The sequence below is a fragment of the Ambystoma mexicanum genome, chromosome 1p (assembly GCF_040938575.1).
Source record: "Ambystoma mexicanum isolate Mex_15411 chromosome 1p, UKY_AmexF1_1, whole genome shotgun sequence".
Taxonomy (NCBI): Eukaryota; Metazoa; Chordata; class Amphibia; order Caudata; family Ambystomatidae; genus Ambystoma; species Ambystoma mexicanum.
The window spans coordinates 156,052,404-156,065,525 of record NC_090921.1 but is presented as its reverse complement, the minus strand read 5'-3'; the positions used below and the strand labels follow the sequence as shown (position 1 = coordinate 156,065,525).

At 42.6% G+C, this 13,122-nt stretch overlaps 1 protein-coding gene across 3 annotated transcripts in view; it reads right to left on the bottom strand.

The window, feature by feature from the left end:
- The window catches only part of NEURL4 (neuralized E3 ubiquitin protein ligase 4), a 1,090,504-nt gene that overhangs the window by 1,048,004 nt on the left and 29,378 nt on the right, over positions 1–13,122 (bottom strand). For all 3 annotated transcript variants that reach the window (XM_069645712.1, XM_069645703.1, XM_069645722.1), the window contains exon 2: positions 8,444–8,831. In XM_069645712.1, the coding sequence (XP_069501813.1) occupies positions 8,444–8,831 (388 nt within the window). The remainder of the gene's footprint in view (positions 1–8,443; positions 8,832–13,122) is intronic.

The following is a 13,122-nucleotide window of genomic DNA, read 5'->3' as shown; positions in this document are numbered from 1 at the left end:
AAGGGAATTCGGCAGCCTAATTGGATTACATCTTTGCCTCTTTGGAAATGATCCCGGAGCTGAAGGCTTTGAAGATTGTTCATACGACAGAGTGATCATGGTTTGTTGGCATTGACCTGGAATGGAATGCGAGAAACCCGCTCTCTGATTAATTGTCCAAAATTAGGCTCATCTGGTGGGGAAAAACAGGCTGCGAGTTCATCCCTCAGATGTCCCAGTGATGATGGTAAACTACTTAAATTCCCTAGTTGGCTCGCAGAGGCAGGAATACGACTGGGTACTGGAACCGTATAGGGTTACAGACGTTAAAAGACAGATGGTTGACTCCAAAAACGACCATGCTAAAAACACTGAGCTGGTCGAAAAGAGGAAAAAAATATTGTGCTCACTTCAGAAAATTAAAGTGCAGTAAAAAAAAAGACCAGATCCTCTTAATTAAACAAAGTAAACTAAAATATAAAGAACTGGCTCCATATGTAAAGCGCAACGTATACAGGGGGATGCCAAAACAATGCTTAACACTTTGGCCACACAACACACGAGAAATGTGGTCTCTATTGAATGCCACTATAGACTATTTAAACTTTTGACATCTGCAGTCCCAGAAGCAGCATAGATTGCCCACTTCTCTACTCTATATGCAAAGAGAACCACTTGGACCAGATATCTAGAGAACCTCAAAAAAGAAAAATTGAATATTCACTGGGACAGAGATTAAATCCTCAAGAGGCCTTGGCCCAGATGGCTTAACCAACAGTATGCTGAAATCCAATCCAGAGGCATGGCTTATTTCTGTGCACTGCTCTTTACCGCAATAATGGACAATGAACAGGTACCAGAATCATGGAAAAATGCTGTATTAATCCCAATCTTCAAGCAGGAAGATGGATCCATTCCAGAAAATTAATCGCCAAATTGCGCTAGTTGATCCACTGGGAAAGCCATTTGCCTGCATCCTCTTCCTTCGGCTGTCCACCTGGTCTAATCAGAATAGGAGATACCCTAGACAGATTGACATTTGTCCTCGCTCCTTTAACAAAACCAATCTTTTAGTGCTCAACCTATTAAAATTGGAGGCAATCAGATCCAGAACAAAAACATATGTGGCTTTCATTGACCTGAAACAGACCTTTGATACCGTGGATCGTCATACATTATGGCATAAACTATTGACAAGGAACTGCCTCCCCTAATCTAGTAGCTGCAATACGAGCACTGTACCCAACTACTCCGGTGCAGGAGAGATTCTCGGGAACTGGTGTCATCTCGAAGAAAATCGATACTTGGAATGGTTTGAAACAGGGGTGCCCTTGGCACCTATCTTGTTTAATCTTTACATTTCAGATCTAGCTGCAAGCCAAAAAGTAGTAAGAGCTCACTCCCAGATCCTGAACGCAAGTTACCTGGATGGTATATGCCGACAACCTGGTACTACTAGATAAAACCCCAATTGGGTTGCAAAGAAAACTGAATGCTTTGGAGGCCTACTTCAATGAAAATGGGCTAACAAATGTGACAAAATCAATTGTGTCTTTTTGTAACCAACCAAGATCCACCAAGGGGAGGATTTCCTTATTCTTAGGTCCAACTAAATTAGACCAGGTCTAAACCACAAAGTATCTAGGAGTCTGGATAAAATCTATTATCAATGAACATTAGTGGGAGGAGTGCTTAAGAACAAAGGTCGGGTCCTTGCACGACAAGCTCTGGTGCTGCACAAAAAATATGGAAAGTTCCCTATGATGCCAGTTCTTACCGTTTATCGTCAAAAGGTTATTCCTATCTTGACATAGTGCAGAAACAGTGCTCAATTTAACATGGCAGTCTGGGATCTCCCAGAAGGCCATTTCTGGAGTAAAAAGAATAATCGAGCTAGCTACTCAGTCAATGCATTCAATGGTCTTGCGTAAATCGATAGACCTATATCAGAAAACTTTTAGATGAAGATCTCCCACCGGTGGACATTTTGAGATAACAAGTCAGCAAAGTGATCTTCTCAACGGTTGGAAATCCATATGTATGGATTGGCTTGGATGGTTGCCCTCGAAAGTCCAGCAGAAATGTTGAAGTCCAATCCCATTAAGATCTGGAAAATAATCCAGTGGAGGGACTGGATCGAAACACAGGAGACAAAAGCAAGAAATAAATTATCCATTAACTGTCCAGTAGAGTCACGCGTTGAACCAACTTCTACCCTACTCAAAGAAATTTTCCATGTGCGAAATCCAGAGATTTCTTCTTGCCTCTGAGGCGAAACCTTCTTCCTACTAGGGAGGTATGGTCATACCGAAAACAACTGAAGGGTCAGACAGGTTCTGGTAGTTTCTGTGATGATACCAATGACGAAGAAACGTTGAGACATTTGCTGATGGACTGCACGGCTTTGACTGATAACAAATGCAAATATCGAGACAGGCTCACATTGAATTCACTCTCACTTACCTCGGATGAACAATGGAACTCTTTGCTTTTGGGAGAACAAAAGTTTACGGTTTTACAATTCTGGAAGGAATTATCCAGTTTGACACATTTTTAATTGTATGTACTTAAAAATGTCCACTTCAATACACTACAATTTTTTTTTACATTATTTGTATTTTGTATTGTTCCTGTGCAAGTCTTTTTGTGTAAAGGTTTGACTGAACTATATACACACACAAATACAATTAGCTACAGATGTAATAATAATGCCTTAACCAAGTATGTTGTGTATTCGCAATGTGGGCGTGCTCATGTTGCATTCCTGTTGAAAATCAACAATGTTGGTACACCTTTTACCAGTTGTTGCCATTTTATGGCTAGGACATGCCATTGTTGCAGTGCCTGGCAAATGACCCAATGCCTACACAAAAAACGAATCTGGTGGCTTTCCTAATGTAACTAAAGTGTCTAGCTTGGTCTCCATGAAATGCTGGTTCTGCGACATCACCCTCAGCTAAATGATTTAAAAAATGAAAAGATCTCGTCGCTTGATCCATCAAATGCACAACCCCTCTTCACCAAATATGTGTTCCCCTCACTTCACAGACTTGACAAAATAGTAGGTAGGGTTGTCTGGAGTTTAGAGGAAAAGTGGTTGGTTTCATTGGTTAGTCTGATATGTCCTGCAGTCTATACCATGGCTTGCCTGGGGACCAAGACTGGCTTCTCAGCCGGCTATCAGGAACCACCACTGCTTGACAAATTACCAAGCCCACGACATCCTTAACAATGACCACCTACCACTTGCCCTCTGCTTGACAAAGACTCCGGTCGAAACACGTGTTGGCTTTTTTCTCACATGCAGCTAGCACATCATCCTAAGCCAACTGAATCTCTACCAGAACCAGCAATAAAACCTGTGTTGCAAACTTCTTCCAACCTACAATCAGGGAGGTGAATGGTTCCAACCATACTCCAGCGCCACTAACAAACCAGGTTTGCATACCCACCCATTGACAAAATAGCACATAAACACATCTTCAGGTTTATCAGACAAAAATATATCAAAAGCAAAGCTATTGGCTTACCAATGCTTCCTACAGATGTACTGCTAATAGAAGTCCGATTATTTTTAAAAATTGCAAATTCATTATGTGGACCCACGAAAGTCACCAATTTTAAGAAGGTCAAGCATTGGGAGGACTACAGGTGATTGAATCTGATGAGAATTTCTCAGTTCCAGGAGAGTCGTCATAAAACGTAAAATTAACTAGGTGGACACGCCCAACAACGAGAATAGTGCAAGCAGTAGCAGTGACCAATTATTCCATGCTTTAGATGCTTACAGTTTTCTGTGTGCAATATAAGAAATGTTTGACACAAGTTAGCAACACTTGTGACTTACATTTTGACTGAATCAGATCCCAGCTCGACACTGAAAGGGAACACCACAAGTACTACCAAATATGGAGAAATAAAATGCTTCAAGCCTCGTAGCTTTCACATTCACTACCACCTCTTCTTCAATGACTGAGCGAGCAAGCTAGCTCAAATGTACACGAACCAGCTGATCTGCATACGGAGGAATACACGCCCACCAACTGTCTGCACCACTGGCAAAGTTCAGGCCCTCCACTTATTGACCGTGCCGAAGGTCCCAGAGGGGTCTGCCTGATCACAGACCATTGATTACATCATTGCATAGTTCACAGACTCGAACCAAAACAGAATACCGGTTCAGGAATGAGGTCCACAAGCCCACCCCAGGGACAAAAAACTACAGCAAAACGCTGCATGCTGGAACAATGTGTAAGCTCTCAGAAAGAACTGAAGAAAACTGATGCTAAGAAACTGTGATTTAAGAGTATAAACATCAAGAGGAAACTGAATGCAATATTCAACAAAACATTGCACGCTGGAAAACTGAGCCCTAGTAAACTTAAGGAATCATTTGTGGAGAAGAAAAGTGTAGACTGCCTAGGCTAGTGAAGAAAGCTTGCACAGAAAACATAGCAACACTAACTGAGAAATTGCTGTATGCTGGGACTTTAGACCTTGACGGCGGGCAGGAACAGAGTCAGCCAATTGTTAACAACTATTGTACACTGGAGCAAAGGATCCAGGCTCCTAGCACAAACTCGAAATGTAAAGTGTGAACACGTTTGGATGGGCAAACTGCTGCCACCTCCAGGGACATGGTGATCAAACTCCAAAAACAAACTTTAAGAGCCTCTACCCATTTAAGATAGAGATCTATTCAAACTATTATATTCAGTCATTCATTTAACATAAGAATGTCAAAGAACGCTTTGTTTTATGATTGACATGCCCTGTAAAAATAACCATTTAAAAAAGCATTTCCAAGTAAAGCACTACTCCTTCCCCACCACTATCTCAAATTAATGCAAAATAAAAAGTTACGACAGACCCAAAATAGACATTTTACATTGATTTAAAAAAAGAAAGTGAGACAAACTAGACAAATCTCTTCAAAGAGTCCACAAAGAAGAACACTTATGAAAGAGGCCAGCTAAATTATTAGAACTGATGTAGGACAAGGAGTGACCATGACAAAAGGGAGCAGAGGAATTGTGAGAAGCAGGAATGTATAGGAATGAAGACAGCACAAAGGGAGTTAAGGAACTGATAACAGACAAGGACACAGGGAGATAAACAGTGCAGACATGTCAAAGAAATTGACTTGTGTGTTTCTGTATGGCATGTGTGAAATGGCGCATTTTACTTTTATAATTCAGGTGGAAGGATATTTTCCAAGCCTTTTCATGCCCACCACAACTTGCTGGGGTGTGCTACACATGCCCCATCGACAAGGCTGTTGAGACTAAACTGCACTGATGATCCTGAATCAGGATAAAAACAGTATGTAGATGTTTGCAGCCTTGAGAACTGTCTTGGGTTGTGGAAGTGATGTATAAAATACCATTGTCCTTTAAGATGGACATTTTAATAGCATTAAATGCTTGCATTTTGGCTAATATCTATACCCACAACGCTTTGCTCATCTTGCTCTGAACTGAAGGTGAACTTCCAGTGATGGAAAATGGGTGGCACTGTGAGATGTGCGTGACTTGGTTCAAATGGCTTATTGAACTAAAGGACAGCTTGGGAACGTTCAACAAAGTGCACTCTCGCATAAGTTCAAGAGATTGTAATAGAGGGCTATGCAGTTTCACATTTTCTATTATTTACCTAGCACTGCTGATGTATTGGTCAACCAAAGTCAATTGCAGTCCCAAACTCAAAAGCCATTCCTTTGGGTGAATTTGCCCTAAAGCAAATTGAGTGGTATTTGGCTCAATACGTGCTTTGCTGACAAATTCTGAAATAACCAAGAGTTTACCTAAAGATTTTGCACTGCCAAAATGACCAATATGAATTTATTTGAGAAATGTTTTACCATTGTAAAAAATGAAATATTTTACCGAAGTGATTCTTTGCGTTTTTGATTTTTTTTTAAAAATCAGAATCAACTGATTCTAAATTATCACATTTTGGGTTGCATTCATTAAAATAAACACAAAAACAAAGTTATTCACTAAATCGGCTGGACAATTCTCCCTAAATTGTAATGAAATAGCACATTTCCTGGATTTTCTTAGCCATGGCCTGTGGTATGCGATTTGTCAAACAGTTCCTATAACTGCTGGTCATTCATATAGCCTCCTGCAACTTACAAATTGTACCCTTTACTTTCAATAAATTCAACCGGCAAGGTGCATCTTATTCAAAGATCAGCACAAAGGGCTGGAACTTAGACAATGGGAGTTGGGAACAGAAATGTGTACAGGCTGGTCATATTCAGGAAAAACCATGGAAAGCGCAGGTTGACTTTTTATGTTAAAATATGTGGGAATAAATGAAAAAGTACGAACGAATTTGGATAGTGTGATGAAAAAACAGAGAACCTTGTAACAGTTAAACTCATGCACAGCTTTAAATCCCTTCACCACCAGACAGGTTCAAACGTGGCCCCATGTAATTCCAGGTTCTTTCAGAAAACCCTGTCTTTTTGGACAACAAAACTTTTTATGCCATGTCATTTGGGTTTATACCCTTATGGGAAATGTGTATACTACAAAGAGAGAATGCAATGTGTTGGGAGCAGAAAAGCAAAAAGGAAGTGAGTGCCTTTGGACTTTGCATGGGGTTATCCAACAGCATTGATTGGGTTGTTGGAGGTATGCGATTTTAGAAGGGTAATGAAAAAAAAGACTTGACTGGCCAACTAATAAACATTCCGGCCCCCAAACCGAAACACCTAATTGAGGACACAATTACAGACTAAAGAAACTGCAGTTTGTATTCAAATTTAACTGCTCACAAAAAAAGACTACAAATTAATAAAGTCATGATGTTGCGGCCACCAATTCTGCAAAAAGTATTGGTAAGCCATTAGTGCTCCATTACTATACTAAAGACAGGAAATTGCTGTGGAAACAATTAGAGCAGAGAAAACCAATGAGAGATGTCCGTTCCCAAAGGATGGAGACAACGTGCATGCCTCCTTTTATATTCCCCATGTGCGATATCATCTGCAAGATACCAAAGGATCCATCCTATACCCCTCCTCTTCAACATCTATATGGCCACGAAAACCTCAACAAGTCAAATCCCTCATAGTAAAACTACACCTATGAAACACAACTGCTCTACAGACTACCAAAAGCCTTAAATGAAAATTAACCTGGTCTTGAATATGCCCTTCAGGAACAAAGACTGACCACCAACAAATTGAAATTCAGCCCAACACATGATCTGTAAACTTTCAAAACACACCCTACCACTAATCCATGTCCAGAAACACCAATCCACCAACAGTAAAAAACCTTAGACATTTCATTAGAAAATACCTCAGCCCCAAACCACAAGTTGAAGCAGGGCAAAAACGTCTACTTTCATCTGATGTGACAAACCCATCAAGCCATTCCAGTCAATAGAACACTTTGAAAGCTTCGTACTGCCAAGACTGGACCATGGCAACACCTTTTATCTAGACGTCCTGGACTTCCACATTACAGTGGAAGCACAAAACTCTGCAGTCAAGATTTCTCATAAGACTGGAACAACTGGAACACCTCACACAGGCAATCATGACCCTTAGTTTTCTCCCAGGCAAAGGATCCACTTCCAAATCATTTGCATCGTCCAAAGCACCATCCACTGCTGGGACAGAGAAACCAATGTGAAGAAGTTAACCCTTTACTTGTCTGGCAAGAGACTTTGATTCAGCAATGTGGACCCTGTAACAAACCCCATGCGTCGACAAGAAGGAGCCTCGGTTTCAGTCCAATAACCTAAGCTATGGGACATCATACCCCAGGTCTCTAAAATACAAATGGCACTGAGAGAATATGCTTGCTCCAGATGCCGGATCCAACTGAGTCTGTATAACTCATGTACCCTACACAAAAGACAGCAGACACAGAGACATTTCCTTGAGCAAAAGCCCAAGTTGGCCCATGGACAACTAAAATGTCCTGGATATATCGCCCCCAACTATCACAGAAATAAACCAAGCGTATACAGCATTCTCAGGCCTGGTAAAAATGTACTTGCCCGTCACTTCATTGCACACACTGCATCTTAATGCCTTACAAATCACCAATTCACACTAACTCCCGTAGAGTTGTGCACAGTTTAGTCTGCTTATCTTTGCACCACTTCTACCACTCCACCATACAAACACTCCACAAGCTCCAGACACACCAGCTCTCCTGGCAAGCCTCTCCACAGGATACTAACACCTGGGTGTGGGGCTCCTCTAGTTTCACACACCCTAAATTCCACCTTTGAGAACTACTTGGAAACATACCAACAAAGAGATAAGGGATTTTTCCAATCTGCATTCAACACTCAGGATATACATCTTCACTCCTCTCCCCCTTCTTTGCAGAACTGTGCCAAGAAGCCACCATAACACCACATCACACTCGAGAAGATGATTTTACATTGCACAAACATTTACACCAATTCTGTCAAAAATTGAAGTTATTCGGGTTACCTTCTTCTCCGACTGAGATTTCGTCTGCCTCTTCTTGTGTGGGTGTATCGCATGATACCAATGTAACTTGAGTGCACTTTCCATAGAGGTCCACCACTGCCCAGACCTTGGCAGGAATGCCGGAGGCAGCAATGCCACAGTCCTGTCCATTCACCCAAAGGCGCAAGTCTCCACTGGCGGTTCGTTGGATTCCAACACGATCCCCCTCACCCAGCTGGTCCAAATCCTGCCCGTATTCCTCCAAAATTGACCGTCCATCCCGCAGCACTGAACACCCAGAGATGATCCAGGAACCACCTTTTAAACCTGTGGCACTGCTTGGGAAATCGAGGAGATTGGGATCCAGTGCTGTGACACCAATCTCAATTGACCCACTCCAGGAATTAACCTAAGGATTGAAAAACAATGTGTTAAACCAGCGCTATTTTGGTTAGAAGCATGAGGCCTAGGTGGCAATTATGCTCACCTGCAAATTAACAGTTAATACAACATGCACAGCACAGAGAATGAAATGCAGTACTTAAAAATCAATGCTCACAGCAAACTTCCACCACTTCCTAATTCTGCCTTCTCCAGTTGCAGAGAACAACGTACCACAAAATAAATATCTTTAAAAAAACTACAATGTGACAAGACATCTCATATACACATGCAACAGTTACTTTAGGAAACATGTAGAAGACAAATATTTTTTGCTTTGTATGCACACCTTTTCGATACAAACTCTTTTCTTCAAATAAAATGTCACTAACAAAAATCGGACAGTTCCCCATGCCAGAACTTGACAGAAACAACTTCTTCCACTTAAGATCTAACCAAAACGAAGTCGTATTTGTCAACCCCCCGCACAACCACTGCAGCCATCACTCTTATCATATCAAGATTGGATTACACAAACAGCCTCTAAATAGGCTCCCAATCTAGCTTTTGAAACAACCAGGGCGCATTAAATGCTGCAGCCACAATCCTGCAGAGAGGGAAACATTGAAAAAGTTAAAGATCACTCTCCTAGCCGTCACATGCATCCCACAGCATTTCACAGCAAGGGCCAAGAGGAATTAACCTTGGGCAAGTTAATCTTGCATGTAACAGTCCACGAGGCTGCCTCAGTAACATTCCCAAGGTATAGTCCCAAGGTACAGTCCCAAGGTACAACACGAAACACCAAGGAGAGGGGCATCTTTTGTGGTCATAACCACTACCCTTTGGAGCACAAGGACTAGACACCTTTGCATTCACAAGGACCACCTGATGTTGCGAATACTCTTGAAATCCAGGCCATATGTGCACCTCTTGGAATGCCAGGATCAGCTGCAAGACTGTATCTCCCCCCCTAACCTGCACTGGCACGATGGTAACATACACAACCACATATAATAGATAACATACAATTACCAGAACAGACCAGCAACAGGACATACACCAGATGTCCCACCTGATCCCCCCAAAAAAAATTTAAAAAAAAAAATCAGAAACCTCCTACCCGAACCGAAAAAAGCAGAATATAAGCAAGAATGCCTTGTGTTGCTGTCAATTCCACAGAATCGGCTACACCACACAGCAGCACATAGCTAGGATAACATCCTTCAAACCCCACAGTCCAGCAACTGAAAACACCAGTTTCTCAGCAATTCCTAGTGAATTTAGCTAATTTTCAGTCACTTAAAACACAGCTTGATAAGCAAAATTGCCTCATGATACTTGTTATTAAACCACAGCAAGCACAACATACCTTTCACGGCAGGATAACAACCTAAATCCTTACACTGGATATGTACTACATCTACTCTCTTATCACTCAGGAAGAGTAGGTAACTGGGACTGCACATGTGAGGAATTCGACCATCTGCACGGTGGGTGTGTGCTCGCCCGTTTTATTAAATTTAATTTTAAATTAAATTGAATGATGGTAGATCACATTTTGTGTGGAGCTAATCCGCCACATTATACTATGCTCACTGTACAACACGCATAGACTGGTGTACCCTGGGTGGACAAAGCCTACAGGCGCAGTCCCCCCTGTAATATTAAGTTGGGAAATTACAGTAAGAGTATACAATGCATCTCCAGAAGGGGTAGGCCAACCCTTTCCCCTACCATGGGCAGCCTAATTAACTAATAAAGGCTCCATGGATCCGCTGTGTCTTTTTGTTGGGCTCTGTAGCTGGTGGCAGCAATTCACATACTAATCAGAAAGTAATTCCAACAGGCAAAGGAGACAGGAAACCCCAACATCCTTTCATATGCACTGTGTCAACCAGATGCCAGCGCCCACCCCGAGCATCGATGGATGATAAAAAGTAATGTCTGGGGCTGCGTGTTTACAAGTAATCATCCCTGCTGAGGGACCCCATTCAGAAGGTACAAGTATGTGGTTTGACAGAGCCAGAAAGTCTGGTCCTGCCACATCTTGAAGGGAGACCTACTGCTGTAATCAAGAACCACAGAAAGCTCAATTAAACTGAGGGACCTTTTGATCCAAAACAGACAGGAAAATGGGTGGGACTTAGTATCACATGTTTTCATCCCTTTACCTTTTCTGTTGCAAATCAGTCAGGTTATGACCTCACACATACAGGAGATTGTTGGTGGGGATCCAGGATTGTTTCATTAAGGCAGGCTTAGCCTACACCAATCCCTGTGCTGCATTTGACTTTAAAAGAGGGCCGAGTCCCTCTTTTGGCAGATCATCTGAAGGCTTCACCAGAAGCAAAAGGTAGAACTCATCATTGGACCCTGGCTGAACGTACAGACTGCCATACATCTTCTGTCAGTGAAGGAAGGCCGGGATTTCCAAGAGGGAAGCAAGATCCCTCCCTTAAACATCTCCCAGGGAACAGAGAGACAACAAATCCAGAGCACCCTCTACCAGCTCCGGAACTGGTGCCCTGCTAGGCTCTGCAGCAAGCTTCCTAGGTGGGAAGTGCCAGAGTCTCTGAACCCGAAACCAAGGACAAGGTATCTGCCTGCAACACACTCCTCCGCTCAGAGCTGTCCGCCGTAAAGGACGACACAAGCCCATTGACGTAGCTGGGAGAAGTGCCTCGACAAACATGTACCCACGTCTGCCAATCGAGTTCCTCATGCTGCAACCGTCTACAACTCTGACCGTTGTTATGCAGTCGCTTAAAGACACCCAAAACGTCTCGACCAGTGCTTCGGAATCGCCGACCAGCACAGAGACAACGATTCTGAACCCAGAGCTGCTGTGTAGGCCAGCCTGCAGCCTTTCGGCGAGCAAAGCTGGACAAACTGTCTTGCCGCCTGATACCCGCAGCCGACACCCATCTTGAACTCTGTCACAGAAGCCTGCAAAGAGCACTGAAGCCAACACGACCCTGTCTAGCACCAAGTAAACCTACAGCACAAGGTTCATTTTGGTTCTGTCCCCACGGTCCTTCCCAGAAGGCTCCTGGCGACATTTGAAGACCCATTGCTCCCTTTGTAGTAAAGCCAAATAACCTTGAACTGTTGCCATTATTCACCATACCAACCCCCCTCCTGTCAGTATCCAGAGTGCATACCCTTTTCCTTGTTTGAAACTGCCCGTCCTCTGCATTCCTTTGCAGGTTGGGTTGTATTTTGTAGTGTTGCTAAAACTGTTGCGATAATGAAGTAGATATTTTTATACAATCATGGCTGGACAGTCCCTTTCATCATTGGGTAATAATTGTATTTTCGCTGTTTTGCAACTAACCACCACCTTTCGGAGATCAGCCAGCCGGTCTGGCCATGTTACCAAAATTGAACAAGGTGGTTTATAATGTGCTTGTGTTTCCAATCTGTTTGGATCCCTTCTGGTGTACTAGAGGTGTGGGGTTGATTGATGGTTTAGAAACAGATATTCATCCCTGGACCACTAATCCCCCGGAAGTTCATTTGTCAAAGCACTCTCACAAGGTTGGAAGTGATCGCTCACCACCTAATGTGCAGCATTAACAGAGCTGATGCAAAAACTCCCACTGAGACAATACAATGCAGAAGGCCATGTCTACCATACTCTCAACAAGAAACTACGGACAGAGCATTGAAAAAGAAAACTAAAACAAACTAGCACTCACTACACAACTACTCACTCAATCCTTCAATTTACACCACACATATCAAGCAGAAAACAAACAGTAGCAGTTCCCTGCTAGGTTATTCCTCGATCATAAAATCACCAATCTTCACTTAGCCAATCATCTCCCACATGCAGGCAGGGCAAACCTCATTGCTGCACACTGTTCAACACTGCTATGACTTCCGTATGGCAACACAAGCCCACGTGTACTAGCACAGATAGTTGGTACTTTCGAGCTGCACACATCAACGTCTCCGGTTTCACAACCTGCCTGACCCTCTGTTCCCACCAACACTAACTCCCACCCTGCAGAACTGGGTGCAAGGAACCTACACTACAAAGGCAGAGCTACATTCATTTATTATTTATTTTATTGCTGAATGTGTGTAAATCGTGTGCATAATACTTGAAAGTGCTTAAAATGGGTACAGCTACAGTAAAATAAAGGAAACAATGATAGTGGCAATGTAGTATGGCAATCATACAAAGAGAACACATTGGTGATAAACAACAAGTAACAATAAAGCTATGTAAAGCGGACGAAAGGATCACAGAAATCTGCGAATAAAAGAAAGGCATGTAGTAGGGAAAGAATGCGAGAAGGAGGGAGGTGTTG